We start from the raw sequence: 26399 nt of genomic DNA, 5'->3' as shown, positions 1-26399 counted from the left end.
CCAAATGGAGTCAAAACAGAAGAATACGAACTACATTAGATAGCTCATCTTGAAAAAAACTTTTCTAATATATGGGGGGGGACATTATAGCAAAAGAGAAAGAACTTTTAATCTCCTTTGCGCTAGAGTGAATTTCTAGAGCACTGCTGAGCAAAATTTTTTGTGTGGAGTGAAACCAGCACCTGGTGTATTTCCTGGTTTATGCATGGTAACAGAAGCTGCAGGAAAGTTTCAGTTCAGACAACTGAATTTATAAAGTGAAACATCAAATCTGACACACTTTACAAGCAAAGTCTTAGCTACAAATTAAACATAGCTAAAAACAACTGTTCAAAGTCACTGCTTTTAGGTTGCCCTTGTTTAAGCAAAAACCAGGCCTTCCTGAAGCTATCTGTGTACCTAAACTTGTGCCTAATTATCTTTCTCCACAGGTATTGTGTTTGAAAAGAGGGATAAAACCTTAAATTAACAGGTACTCTAACAAGAATTCAGCATGTAGCTCACTTTTATATTAAGAGGCTTATGGGAAAAGGAAGCCACGCTTAAGATCTGCCTGTTTGTATGACCTGTTACTTAGGCAGAAAAAGAAGTGTCACAACAAAGAATTCTTGGTGTTTAATCTGTACTGATTTCTATTACAATAATCTACAGCAATTTAAACAACCCAAATTTAAAAAGGTCCTGAGAATCTCCCACTTTTAGGAGTCTTATCTGGCCCGCTCACTTATTGTGCATATACAGATGATTAAATTCCAGCAGAATTAGGACCAGATGGGGTTTTGCTGTAAGCTTGATTATTTTTTTTTAAAGAAAAGACTTGTTCTCTGTTCATTTTTTCAAAGAGACAACAAACATATTCAACATCTTAAAAAAAGAAAGAAGAAAAGAATGTTTACTTTGGTTGTGCTAAGCAGCCAGGTGCTATAATACTGCAAGTTTCATCTGTAGTCTGCAGTGCCGTAAGTTCTACCATGTTAACCATCACATCGGTCTTGTGGCCAGGAAGCTTGGGAAGTACAGAAAGTATCTTCTCTGCAAGATTGTCACCATGATGACCAACTGCTCCTGAGGGGAAAAAAGACCACAAAACTGTCAGGTACATAACTAGAAGGAAAAAAAAAATCACAACAACAACAAAAAAACCCCACACAAGGAATTGAGAACAAAACAATAACCACATGTTTTGGGGAGAAGGACACTGGTAGTCATAACATCAAGGCCACATATAGTTTTTCAAAGATATTTTGCTACAAAAGTAAAGTTAATTTCTGTAATGTCTGAAGTTAAAAGCATTGATAACATTCCAGAAAGATTCATTTAAAAAGCATAAATTAGACAGTTTTACAGCTGTTAGATATTCACTGATTTTGCACTTAAATACGCAAAATATTCCTCTTTGAATAAGGAAGTTGTTCAACAAGTTTTGCAATGGTTATTAAAAAAAGCACACAAACATTTATATACACATGCTTACATGCAAACCATACTTTTCCACTTAAACTAATAGGACTGTGCTTAAAAGGGCTGTATGCAAGTTGCATACTTAGCTAGCCAGATAGACTAGCATACTATTAAAATTAACAAGTACCAACAACATACTACCACCAAAGTCATCGCTCCCATATGGTCTGAGAGTGGTACAGGTCAAACCAACATGAAATGACTAAAACAACCCAACTGACATCATATAAAATGACAATTTGACCGTCTTCCAAGAGAAACTCTGAATTCTATTTGGCACATTTAGTTCGACTCTCCTGATTTCAAACACATATGCTCTTCTTTCCATTCACCAACTCTCAACACAGGCACTAAAATCAACTTACAAAATATTAAGATCATAAGCCAAGTCAAAGCAGAAATGTATGACACACACTACAGATCAAAATGTCGGAGAAAGGGACTGGAAACCTTATTGCCTTTAAGTGAGGAACAAGTTGAAGGTATTTGTATTCTGCCACTCAAGCTATGGTTCAGCTATCACCACAGGGCTGGACACCAGTGCTAAATTTAGTATTGTTCTCCTGGCTTTACCCACAGGAGAATGAGGACTTCTGAAGCCACCTTTGAGAGGCAGGAAAAAGATTTTTCAGGCTATGGTCCCACCCCATCAACATCTGTCCAGGTGGCACCCTATCTGCTCTCACTTTCCATCATTTCCAAAGACTGTTTCAACAGCTGAGGTAGCTTCACATACTCCATAAATCCAAACAAGGCGCTTAAGTGAAGAACATTAGTGGGGTCAGATTATTAACTGTTCTTAGATAAGCAGAAAGTTGTATCCAGCAAGTCTCCAGCATCCAGGTACCCATGCTGCAAAACCACCTCATGGTTTAGCAACTATTCTGAATAGTAGTAGAAGTTGAAAAGAGAGGTAAAGATGGAAAGAGAGGAGAAAAGTAAAGCTCAACTCCATGCTGGCAATGCTTCTATCAACAGAAGGCAAGGAAGACACATGTGTCCAGCACATGGTGGTACTGCAGTGTGGACACCTGGCTGCTCAGCTGGATTAAGACTACCAATTTGTTTCACCAGAGATTGTAATAGTCACAGAATGACAGCAACTTTCCTTTCTACCATCCCCAGACAGATTTAGACCACTGAAGTGCAGATGAAATGAGCTGGGTTGTCTTTGCAACTCCCAAAGCCATCTGCCCTCCAAAATCCCTACATTCTTCTTACTAGGTCAGTCACTTGTCAGCCACACTGCAGTTATCAACACTTTCAAAGTTATAGACTTGGAAAACAGATGGTAATCTTTTGAACTTCCACTCCCACATACTGGAAGCAATGTCTATCTCTCCACACTTGCTGCACATGAGCAACATTTAGCTAGAGAAGACATTTAGCTAAACGGGAAATACCTCGAATGCAAATAAACCCATGTTAATTATTAACATCCCTCCTTTCTCCTTGGCAGAGGGGGAAAGTCTCAGTGTATTTGAGTTGCTTCCACAATTAGCAAGTGCCATCTCAGTCTCCTTCCCGCAACTGCTACTCCTTGGAGGCTCCCACTGGTCCACAGGCACTAATGGTTTTTGCTCTGCCTCATCAAATCAATTGCAAAACATCTCCTGGAGCTTTTAAAAATCCCCATCACCCTGACCAACTATGCAAACTGACCATGGCTGGAAAGACAATTAAACGTTATGAGACTCGGACAGGAAAACACGGGAAGTCACTTTTCAATCACACTGGCTTCAGCAGGGTGCATGGGACTGGCTTCTGTCCTCTCTCCTCATCCACACTGAGGACTGTCAACAGGCCGCTCATGACAGTGAGAAACATGAACACCGTTCAAGGCAGCTGGCAGCTTTAATGCTGCCAACGTGCAAACAGATTGGTTGTTAAAGAGACAAGGAAAAGTTATCTGGCCAATGAGAAATAGGAGTCTTCACACCAGTCTTGAGGATACAGGAAATCTTATGTATAATGCTGTTCTAATTTTACTTTGTCTTATCATTAGGAGTTCCAAACTGAAATACATGACACTTGATACAGGTTGTAGCTGGCATAATTGGCAAAGTCGACCAACCGATTCTTTAACAGCAGCCAGGAACTCATTAACTACACCCCTGCTCCCCCCAAAAAGCATCCATGACATGCATACAAGAAAATATTTATCTAAGCCCATTACCAGCCCTCTATCACACCATTTGTACTCCAGTTCTTATGTTCTCCTACTGGTTCTACTGTCTGGTTCAAAACAAAGCAACCAAAAAAAGCAGATTTAAGGGGCAATAGCGCATCACAGAAGCAACATAAGAACTGCTCCATGACCAGCCTGTAATTTCCCTGGTCTTCCTTTTTTTCCCTTTTTAAAAATGGGGGTTATGTTTCCCCTTTTCCAGTCAGTGGGAACTTCACCAGACTGCCACAACTTCTCGAATATGATGGACAGTGACTTAGCAACTTCATCCATCAGTTCCCTCAGGACCTGTGGATGCATCTCATCAGGTCCCATGGATTTGTGCACCTTCAGGTTCTTTAGATGGTCTCAAACCTGATCTCCTACGGTGGGCGGTTCTTCATTCTCTCAGTCCCTGCCTTTGCCTTCTGTGGCTAGAGCACATGCCGGTGAAGACTGAGGCAAAGAAGTCACTGAGTACCTCAACCTTCTCCATATCCCAGGTAATCAGGTCTCCCATTTCCTTCCAGAGAGGGCCCACTTTTTCCGTAGTCTTTCTTTTATCACTGACGTACCTATAGAAGCTTTTCTTGTTACCCTTTCCATTGAAAGAAGCTAGATATTTGGAGCTCCAGTTCCAAAGCTTATCAATGTTTTGCCATATTATTTCATCCAGTGTTAACTTAACCTGACCTTGTTAAACAGTGCTGGAAAGCAGCCTGTATGTTCCCAGGAACCCCTGTGCACCATTCAAGCCAAACTGGACCATCCTTCTACCTTGCCAAAAGACAGATCTACATTCTCCTTTGTACACATGAAGGAATATCAAAGTAGTCAGTTAACTGTCCCATTATGCTGGCTATTGAATCTTAAACCAAACACCACCAAAAAAAAAACAAACCCAAAAAACAAACCACAAACTCCCCCTCTTCAAAAAACAAAAAAAATTGTAGCTCAGCAGTAGGAGCACAGAAGCCCACAGCTGAGCACAGCAGCATCAGAGTACTGCCATAGAAATATGATAGATTCCCCATCTCTCACAGCCAGCTATTGCAACATATGTAGAGAATAGTAAATTTGGAGATAAGAAACACTTAAGCATCTGCTCAAGGCTCACGTAATTTCCAAGTCCCCTGCACTGACCTAGCCACCTGCAGTTTTCTTTAACTAGGCAAAACTCATTCCATTTATTTGCTTATCTCTGTAAAGCCTCTATAATAAATTTAACATCTGAAGCATTTAAAAACCTATTATAAAAATTTGCATGCTATTCCACAATAGCAGAATCTTTACAAACCACGCTATAGCTGCACCCTGACCCACAGTACTGAGTTGACACCACTTGAATACTTTCAGCTGCCATCACTCCTCACAGCTGCAGTCTACAACCTCAAGGAACCACAATAATTTAAGCATCGGTTGCCTCCTGTGTCAAAGCTCCAGCCTGGTTCATAAAACAGGACTACTGTACTCTACAGGCCTCAGTATTTATGTTTTCAAGCCTCAGGGTTGGATTTTTTTGGTGTTTGTTTTTTTTTTTAATAATTGTCACAACAAAGATAATATAATTTCTTGAGAGTGGCACCAGGGGTTCTTTACCAAAATGTCAAAATATACTTAATACTTTTTTAGTATGTTCTTTAAAGTGGAAAGTTTTAATATTTATTTAAGTACTAGTATTGTCCCTTAGTTCAGTTGTTTGCAATTGCAGCCCCACAAAAGGCACTTCTGAGACATTTTGATTTTTACTGTTAGAAATCAATTGGTATTACTGAAAACTATTTGTTATTCTAGCCTAATATTTTATTTTCTCTAGATAAGCATAAAACGTGAGCCAAAAATAAGACATCTTGCATGTTAGTGCAACTCCTTTGGACATCATCTGGAGCTACCTAAAGCTGTATTCCATCCAGGTCTTTGAGTCAGAAAATATTTGCCTCCTGATAGCCTAGTCAGAGTGATTCAAAGTCACCTGGTTCAAAGCAGTAGCCTAACTTAATCAGAGAGAAGCCCAGCACCTACCCCTAAAAAACTTCCAGGTTTTTGTGGAAGTGCTTGGAATATGAAAGTATTTTCATAATTCATAGATACATAACCATTTCTCATATCTGCAGCCCACATGTTGGGCAGGATTCAGGTATCAATAAAACATTTACAAATCAAATCCAAAATCTTTCATCTTTAGAGACAGGAGATTTAAAAAGTTGTTTGAAATGAGCTGCAAATGAGAAAGTCTACCTCAAAGACTTCCACCTGCAGTGAGCTGTTATTTGGGAAAAAAAAAATATTTTTACACCACTGACTGCAAATACATATCAAACCTTGAAAAAAATCCAGTGGCCCAGTTGCCAATACCAAGCCGAAAACTTGCGGATAGGAAACTTTAGCTTTTACAAAAAGAAGGCCAAGCAGTGGAGTCAGAGGTAGGGGGCAAGGGGAGAGAGTATATAAAAGGCTGAATACACCTAAGAAAATTAAAGTTTCAGGTACAACTTAATTCTGCCATTTCCCACTTCTTGACAACTGATTTCACAACTTAAATGCTATCCTTTGTGTGTATTTTTTACTGTACAATTTCTAGCAAACCACTGAAACAAATCTCATGGCGTGGCACTAAATTCAGGTCCATACAGTGCTTTACCTTTGAAATGCACTAGATTTTTCTTCCTTCAGTTTGCACTGTACTTGATGGCAAGAGTATGATATCATGTCCAAAGCATAGGAAGGCTTCAATGAAACTGTCAATGAATTGCAAAGACCTTTGTGGGTAACAAAGGAATGGTTGCATGAAGGGATCTTGGTTTCAGTTACAGATAGTGAAGAGAATATATTCTTAAAAAAATGAATAATTTCCCATCCTTACTCCAAGAGCTTTGATGCATCCCCTCCAAAGCTGTCCCACAGCCCTGATGTTTTCTCTGAAAAGCCTTCTCCCGCTGCAATACAAGACCCCAGACTGCACATCCTAGATTTAAGCTGATAACAATTATTTCTCTTCATGCCTCCTCAACAGTGTCCTTGTCAGGCAGCTCCCTGCCACCCACAATTTCCAGTTCCTTTTCTTGTTTTTAACTCTTCCCACCACCTGAGTGCACAAATCTTTGCCCAGTTTCCCTGGTTCCCACCCCAAATAGGCACTCCTCTCACAATTTCATTTCAAGGCTCTTCATCCAAGTCCACTCTCCTGCATCCTTCCCAGCAATCTTCCCAAACCACAGCACAGCATTAACTGCCCAGATCCATAGCTGCTCTTCAGCACGTTAACAGCTATGAACCCTATAGCAGTGCAAGGATACACAAAGCCAAAATGAGGGGGGAGAAAAAAAAGAAAAAAAATTCAGAAACGGATGAGCTGCAGGTGCAACATTGTGCCAAGCACTTGCTATGGGTCACATGGCAAAATTACAACCTGAATTATTGACAATATGCCATGCAAACAGAACCAGGCCCACGCACTGTATATGTGAGCAGGTCTATCAGTAATATGATGAGGTAAGCAAATGCAGCCACTCCTATATCAATTATTCTCCGAGTTTAACATTTCCTCTGAATGATGGTTATTCCAGAGGTGAGAGCCTGATACAAACTTTTTCTGTGTCACTGGCCCAGCACCTTGCTAGTGACTTGTTCAATCGCTCTTTCCCTTTCTGCCCTTTGATAGCACATCTTACCAGCTTAAAAAACTTCACCTCCCTTACCAAGCTTGCAGGTTGACTACAATACTAAACATTCTCCTTCCGACAGTTTCCCAGTGGACTGTCACACCACCTTCTATGCTTCTCAAGCTTTGCATCAATTCTGCATTAACTGACAGTATTAAATTTACCATATGGTCCATTCTGATGCTCATTTGCTTCCCATTTGCGTTGTATAAACAATTCTGTATTGTTTCACTCAAACATAATGTTTTCCAAGTTAACACCACCAGCCATGTGCAATCGCTTCACTCAAAGACTAAATATAATGCATAGCATATAAAAACCATACGTATACACACATACCGAGACACTTTCAGGCATATAGATATAGCTAAGTGTATATACAGATGTATATCTGTTTAAACAGGTACAATGCTAAGGGTGACAAGTAGATACACTGGGAGATGCTTTGCAGTAATCCACCAGGCACAGCCCGTGCAGACCATTTCCTTCACACCTTGGGATGACACACAGGCACAGCTAAAGTCTCTAGTTTGCTGCAAAGTGAAGTGCTAGAAACAAACCCTCATGTTTCCAGCAGAGCCTTCTCCTTCACTCTTGGTTTCCATGACCCACTGGGGAGCAAGGATGTGTAAGCAACCACCATAGCCATGGCGTTACACACACTCCCAAGCCACAAGGATTCCTGCAGCTATCTGAAAACCTCCTGATGGGGTGGATGTGGGCCTGCAGGGACAACAGCCCCAGCCAGCAGTAGGTTTCTTACCAGCTAGGTCCAACGTCCTGTCCACGAAGACGACAGAGGCCTTGTTGGTGGCCATCCTCCTCCTGTTCCTGGCTGGGGCGTAGCTTGCCAGCTCAGCAGCGATGACCCTGCTCAGGGTCCCCACGGCAAAGCTCTCTTCCCGCAGGCCCAGGGCGGTGAAGAGAGCGTCGAGGTCGCCCACCAGGGCCCGCACCGCCGCCCGCAGCGCGGCAGGCAGGGCGCCCAGCCCGAGCTCCACGGGACCGGGCCCGCCGGGGCCGGGCAGAGGCGGAAGGAGCGCCGGCAGGGCGGGCAGCAGGCAGAGCTCCGCCGAAACGGGCGCCAGGAGCGGCGGGCCCCGCAGCACCACCTCGGCGCGGCCGCCCTCGCCCACCCACCGCTGCAGGGTCTCCTCCAGCTCTGCCGGCCCGCCGCCCTCCGCCTCGCCGCCGGACACTAGCACGCAGTGCCGCACAGCGCCCTGGGCCAGCACACCGCGCACGGCGGCGGCTGTGCCGCCCCGCAGCGCCCCGCTCACCACGAAGACGACGCGGGCCGCCCCCGCCGCCGCCCCCGCCTCAGCGGACAGCGTCCTGACAGCCAGCGCCCCCGCCGCCAGCAGCTCGCCCGCCCCACCGCCCCAGTGCAACGCCTCAGCGGACGCCGCGTCCAGGAAGACGACGGCCCGGCGCGCCCTGGCGATCACGGGCTCCCAGGCCTGCCGGCACACCCGCCGCAGCTCCGGCACCGGCACGGCCATGGCGGCGGCGGGCAGCGCTGACAGCCACAACACACCGCACGTGCCCGGTGCGCCACCGGCGCCGCGGGATGACGCGGCAGGCGCGGGTTGGCTGCCCGCCGGCGGGGAGGGGCGGGGCACACCGGGCGGGGTCGTCCCTCCGCCGTGACAGCACCGGGGGGGGGCAGCGCCGGCGGCGGCGTCCCTGAGGGGCCCGAGGCGGGCTGCGGGGCCAGGTGCCTCAGGCGGCGGTCGTGAGGTCTTTCCCCCGGCCGCAGGGGCTGTGCTGTGGTGTCCCCCCCAGGGGCCGCCCGTCCCCAGAGGAGCCGCTGTAGCCCGCGCAGCGCTCCTGCTACCCAGTCCGAGGCTTGGTCTGCCCAGGGCTTCGCCTCGGCCAGTTCTCCCGCTCGGGTCTGTGGCACCGCGAGAGCAGCAGCAGGGATACACCTCTGGCAGAGGAGAGGGGGGGCGGCTCTTCTTTTTGCTGGCAGTGCCAAATTCTGACAAATACTGAAATGTTTCTCTTACCACGTTAGAAACTGCTACAGTCTGTAGCCCTGGCCAGTGCCAGAAGGGACATGTGAGCGCTGACAGTTCAGTTTTGCCTGAAATTTTCTTGAAAAGGCTGGAAGCTTCTTTGGTCTTGCTCCTGGTAAATGTTAAAACAACATTTTGTCACTATAGTGTCACTATTTAGTGTCACTACCTCTTTTGTGCTGCACTAGTTATCTTTGTTATACTGGGAGAACAACTGTTTTGCTGATACTTTTTAAATGTACAGCACTTAAGAGATGAAACTTCCATCGCTGTTCCCTGTCCTATAATTCTGCATGCCTTGTGTTAGTATTAACAAATCCAGTGGTTGATGAGCTAGCAACTAGTAATATTCTTTTAGTAAATGTGACTTTTATGATAAACAGTTGGAGACATATGACAAATTCATTTAATTCCATTTCTCCTTTAAAAAGCTCTTGATCTCAAGATCAAAAAGCTAACTAGAAAAAATGCCATAATATGCACCCACAGTTTCATCTCCCCAGAGAATGGATGGCTCGCTTGCAAATCTGTTTTCTATGTAGTATTTCACTTGGGCAACCTCTTTAGTACAGGATGAGGAGGATACTTTTTCTGACATAGTGGGATTGTCAGCAATAAGAAGAAGATAAATGATTTAATGAATTCATCCACTGTCTTGACTAGTCTTCTTAGCTCTCTTGCAGGTTCAGCTGGTTTCAGATCACTGAAAAACACGAGTAATGGGGAATCACTAGATTTCTGGTAATGAAATAAAGTCCTCTCCTTCCAGCCTGCTCCATGTACATTCCTACCCCGATACATTTTTCCCTCTTCCAAACTCAGACTTATGCCTTTGTGCTATGCCAACCCCAATCTGTATTTTAACCCTAGGGCATACAACTTTATGATGCTAGAAAAAAATGTAAGTTAATAGCTGTCTCAACTATTTTGATTTGAAAAGTGAATGCCAAGCAAGGATTGGGGATGGTTAACCACTGGGGTCCTGGGCTTATACACAAGTAGAATTATCCTTCTCTCAGATTGAATTACCTCAGAGATTATGTATCTCTGAGCTTTTGCTTTATGCTTCAGTGCCATGGACAAAAGCTAGATATGTTATGGCTTGTCCAGCTCTTTAGTTCCCATTTTTAAAAGGTTGGGTTTTTTTTTTTCAAACATATTGTCAAAGAAAAGAAAACAAGCTTTTTTAAGAAAACAAATAGGTTTTTTACTTTATAAATATTGTACAGATTGCAACTAGTTCTGCATATGCCAGTGTTGAAAAAAAGGATTACTAGCCAGAAGACAAAACGAGGGAAAATGTGGGTCCCCTCCGGAATGAAATGGGTGACCTGGTTACCCAGGATATGGAGAAGGCTGAGGTACTCAATGACTTCTTTGCCTCAGTCTTCACTGGCAAATGCTTGAGCCACACTGCCCGGGTCACAGAAGGCAGGGTCTGGGAGAATGAAGAATCGCCCACTGTAGGAGATCAGGTTCAAGAATATCTAAGGAACCTGAAGGTGCACAAGTCCATGGGACCTGATGAGTTGCATCCGCGGGTCTTGAGGGAATTGGCGGATGAAGTGGCCAGGCCACTCTCCATCATATTTGAGAAGTCCTGGCAGTCCGGCGAAGTTCCCGCCGACTGGAAGAGGGGGAACATAACCCCCATTTTTAAGCAGGGTAAAAAGGAAGACCCAGGGAACTACAGGCCAGTTAGTCTCACCTCTGTGCCTGGCAAGATTATGGAGCAGACCCTCCTGGAGACTATGCTCAGGCACATGGAAAACAAGGAGGTGATTGGTGACAGCCAACATGGCTTCACTAAGGGCAAATCCTGCCTGACAAACTTGGTGGCCTTCTATGATGGGGTTACAGCATCGGTGGATAAGGGAAGGGCAACTGACGTCATCTACCTGGACTTGTGCAAGGCATTTGACACTGTCCTGCATGACATCCTTGTCTCTAAATTGGAGAGACATGGATTCGATGGATGGACCACTCGGTGGATAAGGAATTGGCTGGATGGTCGCACTCAAAGAGTTGTGGTCAACGGCTCAATGTCCAATTGGAAAACTGTGACGAGTGGTGTTCCTCAGGGGTCGGTACTGGGACTGGCACTGTTCAACATCTTTGTCGGCAACATGGACAGTGGGATCAAGTGCACCCTCAGCAAGTTTGCCGACAACACCAAGCTGTGTGGTGTGGTCAACATGCTGGAGGGCAGGGATGCTATCCAGAGGGACCTTGACAGGCTGGAGAGGTGGGCCCGTTTGAACCGCATGAAGTTCAGCAAGGCCAAGTGCAAGGCCCTGCATGTGGGTCGGCACAATCCCAAGCACAACTATAGGCTGGGCGAGGCATGGATTGAAAGCAGCCCCGAGGAGAAGGACTTGGGGGTGTTGATTGATGAGAAGCTCAACATGAGCCGGCAGTGTGCGCTTGCAGCCCAGAAAGCCAACCGTGTCCTGGGCTGCATCAAAAGAGGTGTGACCAGCAGGTCGAGGGAGGTGATCCTGCCCCTCTGCTCCGCTCTTGTGAGACCCCACCTGGAGTACTGCGTCCAGCTCTGGGGGCCCCAGGACAGGAGAGACATGGAGCTGTTGGAGAGAGTCCAGAGGAGGGCCATGAAGCTGATCAGAGGGCTGGAGCACCTCTCCTATGAGGACAGGCTGAGAGAGTTGGGATTGTTCAGCCTGGAGAAGAGAAGGCTCCAGGGAGATCTAATTGTGGCTTACCAGTACCTAAAGGTGCCTACAGGAAAGATGTTGAGGGACTGTTTATCAGGGAGTGTAGTGACAGGACAAGGGGTAATGGGTTTAAGCTAAAAGAAGGTAGATTTAAATTAGCTGTTAGAAAGAAATTCTTTACTGTGAGGGTGGTGAGGTACTGGAACAGGTTGCCCAGAGAAGCTGTGGATGCCCCCTCCCTGGAAGTGTTCAAGGCCAGGTTGGATGGGGCTTTGGGCAACGTGGTCTAGTGGAGGGTGTCCCTGCCCATGGCAGGGGGGTTGGAACTAGATGATCTTTAAGGTCCCTTCCAACCCTAACCATTCTATGATTCTATGATTCTACGATAATCAGTTTAAAGCACAGTGGTTAAATTACAAAACAAAATTATCTAAGTAGGTTTTACAGTTTATTTTATCCCATGTTCAAATGTACAACTACTGTGTTAGAAAAAGAACTGTATTAAAGGGTTCCCATAAATTTGATAACTTGTGGGTTTCTGGAGCGTAACCTGTGAGTTAAGATGCAGTTTGCAATGATGTCTTCTTCTGTCCTCAGCCTTTTAGCTACTCAGGGCCTTGGGAGAAACCTTTTTTCCAGACCCCAACTGCTGCTCTCCCTCTGCACAGCAGTAAGGAGAAACTGCAAGGCCCCTTACAGAGACTGGGACTGGTGGGAGGGCAGAAGTTAAAATGCCACCTAGGCCACCACTCTGTCCTCAGAAGCAAAGCAGGAAATGGGTTCAGGGCACCCTCTCTGTCCAGCCAGAGCCAAAGGTGGGTCAAGATCTTCCTGGGAGTGGTGGAAGGCTGGCAGCTATTTTCAGGACTTAGTCTTCTTCTGCCAGCTTCCATTATTCAAGCTGCTCAAGATGGATTTTTATGTGACCACCAGCTCAATGTCATGTCTATTTAAAGGTTTCTACAACAAAAACTGCTTTGAGGATCTGTGTTGATGTATTTTAAGAGATTTCATTTTCTGCACCTACTCCTGATTTCTCTTTGTGGAGTTTTCCACAAACATATATTATTCTTCTTACGTCTGCAGTCAAAGCAAACTTTTAGAGTCCTACCACGTCCTTTAATGCCGGCCAGAAGTGTGTTAAATGGCTAAGTAAACAAAACAGGAATGAATATGAAGAATACTGATGCCCAGTAAGAGATACAACAATACATATCTGTTATGAGAAGCAAACATCTAGAAATGTTTTGGATGAAAAACACCTTTGCCGACTCCTATGCCGATTCCATAAAAAAAAGGAATTGCATGATGAAAACCTACCCAATTATACCACATAATCCATGATCCCAACATAATCCATTACACCCAAACATTTCATTTCAAGGAAAAAAAAAAGCCTTTTGAGAAGGCAGCTTGTTCATGTGAACTCCAGAGAAATGTCATGCCATACATGAAACTTTAGAACAAGGTTCTCTATGCAGGCAATTCAAAGAATAAGCTTCCCCCGCCGAGTTGTGATGTGTTAATAGTAGTCAAGCCCTGTAGTCTGATTTTTCACAAGCTGCCTGCTGTGAAAAAGGGGTCCTTTTTTAGTTGTCACAAACATCCCAAGATGCTGAAGACTCTTATTTGTACATACAACTGGTCAAAACTTGTGTTGACAGTTGTTGGTACTTAAATTTTCTAATGAACCTTGCAGTTGTTAATGCAGCATTCACAGATGTAAAGTGCAAAAATCATCAGTAAAAATGGCTTGCTACTTCCTACCGCTTTTAAAATCAAGCAATTTCTTCATGAAATGCATAGTTACACTCTCAAACAGTCACAGCACACGATCAATGTTAAACTTACTGGAGCTAAAAATAAAACTAGGCAATTTGTGGAGGAGGAAAAAAAAAAAATCTATAAAGAGTTGTTAAACCTAAAATATTACCTCCAGCTGGGAGAGTCCCTGAGCTGGGAGCTAGGACAGCACTAGTAAAAGTAGCGGCGTGTGTTTATCCTGCGGTTATGCTCTCCCCCGGCAGCTGCCATCAGCCGCCAGTATTAGCACAGGACTGGGCTGTACATGTGTTTGACCAAGTCCTGCTTCTGGAGATGGGCGAGGATGTCCTAGAGGAGATCGGCACGCTGCCGGTGATGCCCGCTGAGCAGACGGACGGGCGCCTGGGGATGCAGAAGAGCGCAAGGACCGCCGAGAACAGCGGAGGCAAAGGGCAGCCAGAGGAAGGAGAGGCGGCTCTCGCAGGCACGCCGCGCCTCGGGAGGGTGGGGAAGGCACAGCCGAGGTGAGTCCCGGCGACTGGCAGCGCAGAGAAGGGAGGACCGGCCGTGCGAGCCCGGCCCGGGCAGCGGGGCCGGTTCCGCGGTGAGGGCAGCCCCAAGGCTGGGCACGGCCGCTCTCCCCCTTTCCCTCCGGCCCGTTCCTCCCGCGGGCTGCCAGGAGGCCCCTCCGCTTCTCCCCACTCATGGCCCCCGGCCCGAGAGGGCCCCTCGGAGAGCGGAGGGCGCCGGGCCGCGTCTGGCCACGTCCCCTGGCCGCCGGGCCGCCCCCCGCATGCCCGTGCCCAGGGCGCCGCGGGGCCGGGCCGGGCCCGCTTCCTGTGCGTGTCACTCACTCGGCGGGGGAGGGGAAGCGCCGAGCAGGCGGCGGCGGTGGTTCCTCCGCGAGCGGTGGCGTTGGGTCGGCCGGACGCTTGCAACCCCCCGGCCGCCGCCCGGTCGCGGCCTGAGGCGCCGGCGGAGGTCCGGGGTGGCGCGGCGGTGCTGCCCAGCGACGGGAGGCCCCGGCACCGCCGGGCCTAGGCCCTCTCGTCCCGAGGGAGGCGGCCATGTCTACCGGCGAGGTGGAGCGGCTGTCGGCGGACCTCGGCGGGGCCGCCGGGGACGAGGAGGAGGAGTGGCTCTATGGCGGTACTGACCTTCCCGACCCCCGTCCCCACCTCACCTCCCCCCGCCGGCCCGGCGCTCTGCCCCGCTGCAGCGGTGGCGACAGGAGGGTGTAGGGGTGGGTAGGCCGCGGCGTGCGCCGCCTCACCAGGCCGGCCCATGGCTGAACATGGCCCACACCTGCCCGCTGAGCCGGGCTGGCCGGCGGCCGTTTAAAAGGGTCCCCCCCATCCCGCCATCCCCGCCGCTGCTCAGTCCCCTCCTCCCGGCCAGCCCTCCGGCGGTGCCGTCCCGGGCCTGTGCGCGGCCCCCTCCCCGCTGCGGTGGTGGCACCCTGCCCCCTCCCCCCGCGGGCGCTCGGCTGCCAGCCTCTGAGGCGCGGAAGGTCTGCGGCCCCTCTGCCTTGGCCGCGCACGCCGAGGCCTGCTGGGTCTCCGCGGCGGGAGGCCCGCATGGAGTTCCTGCCCCGCATGCACCCCCGGTGCGGCCGAGCCTTTTCCCGGTACCCCCCTGCCCAGGCTCCCAGCGTTATAGTACTGAAGCAGCCTTAACCTTCTATGCATAAACTTTTTTTTTTTTTTTAACAACTTTAGGGACTTTATGATTAAATCATAATGAAACCTGTAAACTAAACCCTGCCCCTGTGGTGGACCTGTCAGTACGGAGCACTGTGAGGGCTCAGGGGGTCTGCTCGACAGATTTCACAATTGAAATGTTATGAAAATGTCTCAAGTAAACTGAAGAGTTGCTTAATACTCTGCATGACAACATATTTGTCATGGTTGGTATCCAGGGGATTTTATTTTTAACTACTGTGTTTCTTATGTCTTGTGGTAGATGAAAATGAAGCAGAGAGACCAGAGGAAGAAAAAGCTAGGTGAGTATCTTGACAATTGGAAGTCATGTAGTGTGGCTGCACAAAAAATGTATTCATTACATTCTTCTTCCCAACTGCTTGAAAGTCCAAAGCGCCTGAATACACTCTGATGTCTTTGATAATCCCATTAAGATAGTATGGGTGGTCTGCTAGAATGACTTGACTTTTCTGTGAAATGGTTTTACCTGTGAAATTGGGACACTTGAGTATGAAAGTTACTTTAAGTTTTAACTGTATGGACAGCAGTAGCCCCTCACAGATTGCCAACAGGTTTTTTATTTCTGTAATCATTGTGCTCTGCCATCTTAGTAAGGGATCAGGACTTCATTTGTTCTAGATAATTTAGAAGTTAAGAGATTGTCTGTCTCCCAAACAGTTCATGATGTAGTTACAAAAAGAGGAATACAAGGAAGCAGTGGAAGATTATCAGCTAGTTTGATGCACAGGTTGCATAACACACCTGCTTAGGGTTTTGGAGTGGGTTTTTTATTAGTAAGAGAGTATTTGAAAGAAATTTAGAAAAAGCTTTGGAAGTATTTGGAGGAGCCTCCTTGAGTTATAAAGAGATGTATGAGAGAAAGCACAAAGATGTTCCTTTGAAAATCTAGCTGAGTTGATGGAGGTTGGTAGCAAGGACTGACTGGAAATGGGAATCAGTCTCATACTGAATGAAAGGAGTCTCACAATTGATAAACTATGGCAATTATTGATTGTCAAGATAATTAAATAAAGGGTAAGCCAATGCAAGAAAACATACATTGTTATTTTCCATAAATGCTTCCAGTCAACAGAGATTTTTTTCAATGAGAACTCTTGAATTTAGTTACCCTTGGTGGACTTCTTGTCCATAAGCTTGCTCAGTTGCTTTTTTGAACTGACATCAACTTCTGATAGGCACAGTGTGATACAGCAGTAATTGCCTCCACCACTTGACTACATATGATACTACTTTGAAGCAGCTATTAGATGCAATGATTTGATTGCCATTAGTTCTTGTAGTGTAAGAAACAGTTGTTTCCTGTCACCTTTTCCATGTCACTTAACAGTTTTCTAGACCTGTGTTGCATTCATCTTGAATCATCTCTTTTCCAGGACAAAGATTTTTAATTATTTATTTACTCCTTTTTTGGAAGCTATCCCATATCAATTGATTCCTTGTGTTCAATTATCTTTTCCTGACCTGGCATCTTTTGTCAGGGTTACTGTTGTTTAAGAAAATTACTTGCATGGCAACCAAAATGATCTTTAGAAACAGTGGTGTTTTACTCCAGTTTCTCATCAATAGTGTCTAGCTTGGCATTTGGCTGCATCAATACATAGTTATGGACTAAAAAATCATAAGAAATGATAGCTTATGCATCTTACAAGTTGTCTTTGGAACTCTGAAAGTGTGGTGCCAGTTAACCTGTTAGAAGTTTTCGTCTCCGGCCTCTCAGTTTTGGCATTTGTCATACATATAAAAATCATGAGGTTTTCTTCAGGTTGTGTAGCCAGTCTGTCATTCCACTGCATGATGAAGTGAAATGGTTGAGCTTGAATCCTGGGACTGTACCTGGGCTGTGTTGGGTTTTGGTGCAACCCTCACAAGTGGTATTTTGCCAACAGAAGACAGATCAAAATCATTCTATTCAATAAAAATTGGCAGTTGCTTACTCCATTTCAGAAATACCTTTTCAGTGAAGGAATATTGTTTCTAAATGGCTCCCTGCTTACTCTGTTTGCGGTGCAACATCCTAACAGTTAATGGAACTGTGGAAATTTAAAATATTGCTGTGTAAGAAACAGCAGTAGGTAAGCCCAGTGAGGCAGCTCCTTTGCGTGGATTTGACAGTGCTGGTCATTTTAGATGGACCAAAAGTTCTAACATTTTTACAGTTTTCAGTCTACAGTTGAAATATAATTGAATTCATCATTGAATTGTATCTATTCCATATGGTGGAAGAAAATTTCACAATGCAGATGTGGGAATTTTGATTCAGTGCAACATTACCTACGGGTATTTAAATGTTTTTGCCATTATGTCTTTGAACAGTGTCAGTCTGGGGGAAGCTGTTGTTTTCCCTTCATATATTTTGAAGGATTTCACTTTGATTTCAAAAGAGGATCCAGGTGTAGTGGCTTATTACTTCCTACTATTCTACAAACATCCAGTTGGTATGATTTATGATAGCTAAATGTCCTGCTAATATAAAGTTATATTAGTCTAGACATTTTTTAATAAATTAATTTTTAATTAATACAGAAGATAGCTGGAGCTTTGACTCTTCTCTACAATGATGTAGCAAGGCTTTTTTCATCATTAGCTGGTATGTGTGAAATAATATGTGCATAAATACCTAGTTTCATCTTTTCCTGTTTGTTTTTGTTTAAGTGCTCCACCCCCACCTGGAAGTGAAGAGGAAGCTGCAGAAAATGGCATTGTGAAAACGGTAGTTTTAAATGTGTTTTTGAAATAATGCTTTAATTCAGTTTGATTTATGGGGTATTTGTAATTTGGCTAGAACTTAAAATTAAATGAATTAATGCGTAAGTGTATGCCTTTGATTTTTTTATTTTTTTTTAATGAAAGGTGTTTGACATTATCTGCAGAAGCTCTGTAGAAATTATTAAATTAGGAAATCTGAATTCCAGCTGCAGTCTACTTTTTAAATCTAACTTACAGAGAATAAATGAATAGTACTTCCTTTTTTTGGGAGGGGAAATACTGCTTCCCAGACAGCTGTCTGTTCTCAAACACATCCTTTTCAAAATGTTTCTTTCTCTACTTTTCCTCAGTGGTAGGAAAATAAAATCCCCTGATCGTTTTGTGAACATGATGAACAATCAGCATTTGCAGAACTGTATGAAAATACGGATCAAGAGATGAATTACACACGCCTTTCAGAGGCAACATAACAGACTTGTTTGGTAGTAGTCTTTAATGTTCAGTATGTCTTAAAACTTTAGTGTTAGTATGATGAAGGAGAGGGCCAGGAAATGAAATTTACAGTTGCAGTGTTGATAAAAGGATTCAGTTTACTGTGAACAGGAACAGTTTAAATCTGTTATATGAAAAAATTGTAATTTTACTTTACTGGGATTTTTAACTTATATCTTGTAAGAATTCCCTTGTGTGATGCCGAAATTGTTATATTTGTGCAACTTTTAAGGAGTGGCCTCTCTCAAGAGTATATTGTTTTCACTAAGTCTAATACCTTATTTATGAAAGGTATTACAACTTACTTAAAGTTGGGGGAAAAACTTATAAAAACTTAAAAAACTTATTTCAGTTGTTTGAACTGAGAAGGTCTTTATTTTAAGCGCACCAAAGGCTTTTTGTGCTGATGCTAATACTGTAAGTGGGCAGTAGATTTAATACGTTAGGTACAAGGAGACAATAGCATACCTTTTTGGACTTGCTGATTTTAAAGTATTTCTGAAAATCCACATTGGTGCAGTTTCCTTGTACTTGCATATCTTTGTATTTTTCACCTAAATAAAGCCTAGCATTGTTAGGATATCATTAGAACATCTCTCATAAAATTGAGAACTTCATGGTAAAGGGTGCACACGAAAGGTCAGCAGTAACCTAGAAAAATGGATGGTGTTCAAGTTGGTTAAATAAGAAAAGGTGAATATTTCTTTGAGGAGGGAACTGAGAAATCATTGTTTAGAAGTGAAATTGGTTTTGCTTGGAAAGGTACATGCTCCAGACAAGATGTTATTTTCTCTTCGATGCATTTGTAATGGCTGTCTACTGTGTGGGTTGGCTGGTGTGTGTGAGAGTGGTGAACTTGTACTTTTCAGCAGTGAGACATTGAAAGACTGTCTTCTGTCTCCAGTAGTCATTTACAGAATATCTATACTGATCTAGACTTCCTCCCTCCCCCTTGGTTAGACTCTTAATTGTTATGTAAATTATCCTGATGTTGTATAGTAAGGGTGAACCACACTCCAACATCTTATCTTCTGTGCCGCTGCTTATTTTTGTCTAATTTATATACCAGGCAAGTTAATAGACAGTATAATAGATAAGTGCTACAGCTCAGCTGTGCTTGGATAACTGCAGGCTACCTGGACAGAATCAACTTGGCTTTGGTATTTGCAGCCTCTTGCTGAAGGATTCAATGAGGATGTGAGTAAGGGTGAGCTGGCTGATCAAGTTCAGTTGAATTCCACAAAGTTTTTGAAGAAGTTCCTCTCCAAAGGATTTTAAGAAAACTAAGCAGCTATAGGATGAGTCCCACATGGAGCATTGATGTGTAAAAGATAGAAAGCAGAGGGTGGAAATAAAGGTTCAGTTTTCACCATGAAGTAATGTCACCTACAGTGGGGATTATCTGGAATGTTGTGCATAACCTGTGCTGTTTAATGTGTTTATAAATTACTTGGAAAAGGAGTAAGTTGTGGGACCACAAGTTTTCTGATGTTACAAAGTTACTCAAGATTAAGAGCAAGGACTGTCTGTGAAAAACTGACTGGTTAATAGATGATTATTTAAATTCTGTATAGAAAAAGAAGAGTGATGTTCGTGGGAGGAAAAACAGGTTTACAAATAAAATGGTGGTCTCTGAGCTGATCATTACCACTTAGGAGGGACGCACTAAGATATGTAGAAAGATCCACAAAATTGATGGTTAAGTGCTTGTCTGGAGTCTGAAAAGCAGTTAAGCCTTGGGACATAGCAGAAAATTAATAGAGAGCAAGATGGAAGATATCATTATACCATAACTTCGTAGTTCAGTTGCAGCCTGCATTCTCTGTGCTGTTCTGTTCCACTTACTTCGTAAAGGCTTTGCTTCATCTGAAAAAAGTTGTGAGAAGAGCAGCAAGAGGAATCGAGGTACCTTTCATGCACGGAGTAGCTGAGCAGGCAAGGACTTCTCAGCCTGGAAGACAAGCATACATAGGATATGATGGAGGCTAACAAAATCATGTATGGAGACTATAAGTAAGGATTGATTCCTCACAGTCCCTTCCATATGAGAACTGGGACTGTTAAATGAAAGTCATAGGAGCCAGGATGAAAACAAGTAAGAGGTTGGAGCTTATATGAGTCCAAGGGAAGTCTGGGCAAGTACTTGAGAGAAAGATCCATTGGGGGTTACTAAATAGATAAACCATAACTGGCTTAGGAAAAGCCCTGAGCTGATAATAATCAGCAGCTAAAAGTGTGTTAGGGAAGTGCATAGTATGCATTTGCCCTGTTTTTTTCTCTCCCCTGTGGCCTCTGGGAGGGGAAAACCAAACCAAACCAAACAAACCCAAAACACGACTAGATGAACTCTTGATATGAACTGTCATGACACTTATTTACCAGCAACTTTGCTATGGAACAGAAGGGCATGCGAGGTGCTCTTGTTTGTTTTTTCAACCTGTTCACTGAAAAATCTCAAGTCTTTTATACAGTTTACTGATGTTAGGAACTGAATAGATTTCTCTGAGGCGTGGTGTTAATCTACAATTGGAAAAACATTCCTTTAAGTTACTCTGGATATGTAATTGAGGATGGCAAGAAGCTAGTCTTTGGTATCTTTAAGTTCTTTCTTGAGTGACAAGAGTAGAACTGGTGTGTATGAGCTACATAGAGGGAAGAAGGATATTAGATAGTGGAAACTGTTTCATGCTTGTTTAGGAAATGTCATGTTTCAGAAACAGAACTTAGTATTAAGATACTTCTCTATTTTGATACAGATGTTTCAGATACTTGTAGCATTTCAGCAGATGAGCCTCCTAAATTTACTCTTAGTGCTACTCAGTTCTGAGGTCTAAGAAAAGGAGAATTTTCTTCTTTCGAAGATTTCTAGAACAGATAGTTTGTCTGGATTATTTTTCCACTATGAAGGTAAGTGACTGCTTTTTGTCTAAGCAATGACTTTTTCTTTCGTAGAAGGTGGCAGAGGCTGAGGATGACAGTGATAGTGATAGTGATGATGATGAAGATGATGTTCAAGTCACCATAGGGGATATTAAAACAGGAGCTCCACAGTATGGGTAAGTTATTTGCAAACATTAACTGGGTGAACTTTCAAGAGTACATTTAATTATTAATTCAGGCTCTAATACTTGTCAATGTCAAATTGTATGCATAGTTAGTCTCAATTTAGTTTTTTCAGGTCTTTAACAATGTTTTGATGATATAGTGACTTGAAAACAACTCAAATGTGGTCAGTGACGTCTTAAAAGAAGAGCTGTTGTACAAGTTAAATTTTATTCTCAGATTTTGCGAAATAATTGTGTTAAGTTTTTAAAGTGGAGAGTTGGTTTTTATTATGGAGTGGTTATGTTACATAGCATTTTTAGGGTCGTTATTGTGAGAGCAACATTTTTGTTGCAAATGGTAGAGTGGTAAGCGCAGAGAACATTAGAAACATTTGTCCTTGGTCCTGTTTGTAGTGGATACAGTTCTAATTAGACATCTGTAGTTTTAATTCCTATTGATGTTCGCAAATGTACTTCAGGATGGAGCTGCCAGTCTCTGGAGATAATTTCTCAAGATCACGGTCTAGGCATTTGTACCATACAATATGGTACCATACAATAAATTGTTTGCTACTGTTACTGCCCTGTATTCCTTCTTCTCTTGATAAAGGGCTTGTTTTTCACTGAACACTTCTGAACAGTGTTAATTTTACCCAAAATTGTGAAATACTATTTTTCATTACATGGAAGTTTTCTGAGGGACATGGTTTGCTTGTTTGTCTTGGCAATCCTAATGTTTTTGTACTTATTAAAACCAGAGTTACTAGGGCATCGTTTCTTAATAGAATTGTGACAGGTCTGCAGGTAGGTCTGACTCATGTATGTTATTGTGTTCTTAACTTTAGAATGCAGGTAATTTACTCATTTTTGAAACATAATATTTTTAAACTTTTGATATTTCATATCCTAAACTAACTATGCAAATCAATGTAATGTAACAAATAGCAATTCTTTCAGTTCTTTATTTGTCTGCTTTCCATAACTTGCAGTATGCTTGTGGTGTAGGTAGTGACCTCAAATTTTGTGAGACTAAAGCAAAACTAGATCTATATTCTTGGTGGATTTGCTGATGCTCTTTCCATGAATACAGAATGACCAGATGATCCTAAATCTAATTAGAGTAGAAAGTTTTATGTAGAAATGGTTGTTTTCTGAAAAAAACCCTTTTTTTCTGAGCAAATTGGACAGAAAGTTCATGGAAAGGCAGTAATCTAAAACAAACTCAACATTGCTGTTCACTTTGACTTCAGTATAACAAGTTCCTTTTGTAGGATTAAATGATTTTCCATAGACTAGTCAACCGCTGTTTAAAAAAAAAAAAAGCTGAGATGTGTTTGACATTCATGCACAAATACAGCATGGCAGATCAGAAGGTTAAATGTTTTGTGTCAGTTTTGTACTGTTGTAGCACTTGGATGAAAACTAAAACTGCATGGATGTGGTGCTGTAAACTATACACTGCCTTCTAATTATATGCTAATCCCATTATATGTATGGGTTGATACCACCTGTGAGGATAAGCTATGTTGCACACAAATGGTAGCGAAAGCTAGCTTTTAATGTTCCAAGTGAACAATAGATTCCTGAGGTAGTTAAATCAGTTCAGTATCTAGATTTCTGAGTGCGTTTTTATGAAGAAAACTCTCAGGTATTTTAGAAAGTGCAATGTTACATGCTTTTCTGTTGGTCACAAGGATAGATGATTGCTAGAAGTACATTGGAACAGACAGCCTTTCAGTCATTGTCGAGAAATGCTTGTGTTTTCCACTTCTGTAGAGATTAAATGGAATAGTTAGGAAAAGAGAAAAGGATCTAAACTATTTTTTTTTTTTTTTTTCAATTTATTTTGTTTCTACTCTAATCCCCAGAGTATCATCTGTATCCCTAAATGAACTGCATTTTTCCTTTCTCTCCTCTTGTGGTTCTGTCCATTCTTGTTTCTATCAAGGTCTTTATCCTTTCAACTCAGGAAGAGTGACTGGGACTTGCTTCACAACTGTTTATTAGTTGGAGAAGTTGCTACTGAGCATAGAAAGGTACACTCTCTTCCTCCTAGGCTGATCTCTTTACTTTTACAGTGTTACCAGCTTGGAAAGCTAGAGATTCAGGATGGCGATTGAGCCTGGGTCCAGTTTGTTTCTGGATCTAGCTAACTCTTGTTTAGTTTTTTTTCTTCTGTTTAAAGAGCTTTCTCTGTCTAATTCAGTTTTGTTAATTTCTTTAAGTTATGGAGCGGCACCTGTGAATCTCAATATTAAGACAGGAGGACGAGCTTATGGATCTTCTGGTAAGAAAATTTACACAGTAATATTAGTAAAAATGCAAAAAAAAAAAAAAAGTTTGCTTGTTTTGGATCAAGGAAATAATTTTCACTTCCAAAACTTCTTCATAAATTTAAATCTGACTTTATTTCTATTTTAAGTGTGTTACAACTGTTAAAACTGTATTTGGTAGAGACAGAAGGCTCTAACTTTCTAACTTCTCTTCACAGGTGCGAAAGTTAAAGGGGTGGATCTAGATGCACCAGGGAGTATTAATGGTGTGCCACTTCTGGAAGTAGATTTAGATTCTTTTGAAGATAAACCTTGGAGAAAGCCAGGTAATGCTCTGGTTTACATTAGCTAGTATGTAGTTATTCAGTCAGTTATTTTAATAATAGTTCCCATTTACTGCATGCAGATGTTATCTATCCTACAGCTAGAAGATACTGTACAATATAACTTGGAAAAAGCAGCTAAGTTACTCGTTGTCTTTGTGCTGTGCCACAGGGTGTGTGGGTGTGCCGTGTTTCTTAGTATATGTCCCGCACATATATCTGCAAAAAGAGACTGTGGGACGGGACATGCCCTTTTTTTTTTTTTTTTTTTTTTAAAAAAAATACATGTATATTCTGAACTCTCCTTGGAAATCTGTTTCTGTGGAGATTACTGCCATTGGTCTGTGCCATAGAACAGAAGATAAAGCAGAACAGAAACTTGTTCTAGCAGGTTTGAGCATGAAAAATGGTGAAACGTAGCTGCTTGCGCTTCTTTGTGTTCACGCACAGACGTCCATAAGCTTTGAAAAAGCAGCTTATGGACCACTTGATCTTTCCATAAGTCTGCTGCGTGTATTGTCTGGTTGGCTCAAGTGATTTGGCCAAACTTGTCTAATACCAGCGTTTGTTGTTGGTTTTTTGTTTTCTTTTTTTTTAGTGGCAGTATGTCTTCCTGCTGTTTATAGTTTTTTTCCAGTGTTTGTATATTGCTTTGGCAATGTAAATAGTGTCTACAAAATGGAAAAAAGAAGCCTTTGATAATATTCTGGTGTTTGAACTGATAGCTATTTGAAATATATTCAGTGCATTTGAGTTATGGCTGGTTTCTCTCTTACAATAAAAGAAAACCAACTTTGTGGCATCAAATGAAACTAGAAGTCGAAATGAGGAATCAAATACAGAATGAGCAAAGAGGAGTGGTTCTTCACTGAACATACAGCAAACCTGTAGATCTTATATTTATCCTATTGTAAAGATACAGGGATTATAATATCCTATGATATTTTGTAAGTATCTACTCTTGATCCCTAAGACAGGATGCTAGGCAGGATACTCTTTCTGACTAAATTTTAATGGTTTTTATAGTCTTAGCCATGAATACTCTATGTTTACTGATGTAAGACTGTATTGTACATGTCAGTAGTATGTTTTTAGATCAATACATAATTCACTTTGATGCTGTAAATAGAGGTGTATGTATGTTCAGTGAAGAAAAGACAAACTTTGTAATGTCCTAAAAACCTATGCTTTCTCTTTTAAAGGGGCTGATCTCTCTGATTATTTCAACTATGGGTTCAATGAAGATACCTGGAAAGCTTACTGTGAAAAACAGAAGAGAATACGAATGGGTCTTGAAATTTTACCAGTTACCTCAACAACAAATAAAATTACGGTAATTAGTACCACTTTTGTGGTATTCTACATGCTTTTTTCCCTGTAAAGCTGTTTGTGTGTCATAAGCTTGTTCTGCCCAGTTCAGTGCATTTGTTAAAGACCTTGCACCTGCCTCCCCACCCAAGCCTAGAGTGTTCCTGTGTTGCTTCACTGGCAATTTGTGTGGATAGTGTGACGGACTAGCTACAGCTAGATTGCATCTGTACCATTATGCAGATTGTGGCCCACCACTTAAGAGTTGTATGGTATCTTAATGGGCAATGTGTTATTTAACTTAGGCTGAAGACAATGCTATGGAAGTAAGACCAAGTGCAGAGATTCTCGATGGCAGATACCATCTTTTTAAGGTGAATTTTAGTAAACTTTTGTTGGTTGCTCTTATTTTTATTGAGTATTGCTTCCCATGCCACCACAGACTGATAGAAGAACAAGTGAAATGGACGTAGCCGTTATTTCAGACTCTCACCTTACATCAGTGACTTTCTACGTGTGTCACAAAAGGCTGATTAAAAAGCATTGCTTTGTTCGTCACCTGTCTGCAAGCATGTGAGTTAGTGGCCTGATGAACTAATAAATTTCCCAGTGAAACTAATTTTTCTTTATGTGATGGTTTATTTTTAGTTGTAGTGCATTTGTTTGTGCAGATTAAAGAATTTGGGCAGATGTGCTGGGGAAGCTTTTCTAGATTATGGCATGTTTATTTTTCCTGTGGCCTTGTGGCTCTTACTGTGTTTTGTAGCACTTATCCTTGGCAACTCTGA

At 42.9% G+C, this 26399-nt stretch overlaps 2 protein-coding genes across 11 annotated transcripts in view; one reads left to right on the top strand and one right to left on the bottom strand.

Annotated features, from left to right (window-relative positions):
* The window catches only part of SCFD2 (sec1 family domain containing 2), a 199710-nt gene extending 190858 nt beyond the window's left edge, over positions 1 to 8852 (bottom strand). Inside the window, exons 1-2 of the mRNA XM_075752170.1 lie at positions 8054 to 8852; positions 897 to 1065 (exon numbers count right to left, since the gene is read on the bottom strand). Of these exons, the coding sequence (XP_075608285.1) occupies positions 897 to 1065; positions 8054 to 8792 (908 nt within the window). The 5' untranslated portion in view covers positions 8793 to 8852. The remainder of the gene's footprint in view (positions 1 to 896; positions 1066 to 8053) is intronic.
* A 5465-nt stretch (positions 8853 to 14317) lies between these two features.
* Positions 14318 to 26399, top strand: part of FIP1L1 (factor interacting with PAPOLA and CPSF1) — a 42754-nt gene continuing 30672 nt past the window's right edge. Inside the window, exons 1-8 of one of the 10 annotated variants that reach the window (XM_075752159.1) lie at positions 14318 to 14893; positions 15707 to 15746; positions 18118 to 18175; positions 21619 to 21719; positions 23933 to 23994; positions 24199 to 24306; positions 25506 to 25636; positions 25917 to 25985. In XM_075752159.1, the coding sequence (XP_075608274.1) occupies positions 14812 to 14893; positions 15707 to 15746; positions 18118 to 18175; positions 21619 to 21719; positions 23933 to 23994; positions 24199 to 24306; positions 25506 to 25636; positions 25917 to 25985 (651 nt within the window). In that variant the 5' untranslated portion in view covers positions 14318 to 14811. Of the gene's footprint in view, positions 14894 to 15706; positions 15747 to 18117; positions 18176 to 21615; positions 21720 to 23932; positions 23995 to 24198; positions 24307 to 25505; positions 25637 to 25916; positions 25986 to 26399 lie in introns of all 10 variants that reach the window. The other 9 variants (XM_075752160.1, XM_075752158.1, XM_075752164.1 and 6 more) reach the window with 9 other exon arrangements.

The sequence above is a fragment of the Balearica regulorum genome, chromosome 4, assembly GCF_011004875.1.
Source record: "Balearica regulorum gibbericeps isolate bBalReg1 chromosome 4, bBalReg1.pri, whole genome shotgun sequence".
Classification (NCBI taxonomy): domain Eukaryota; kingdom Metazoa; phylum Chordata; class Aves; order Gruiformes; family Gruidae; genus Balearica; species Balearica regulorum.
Note: the sequence above shows the minus strand (reverse complement) of the source record. Positions and strands in the feature narration are given on the sequence as shown.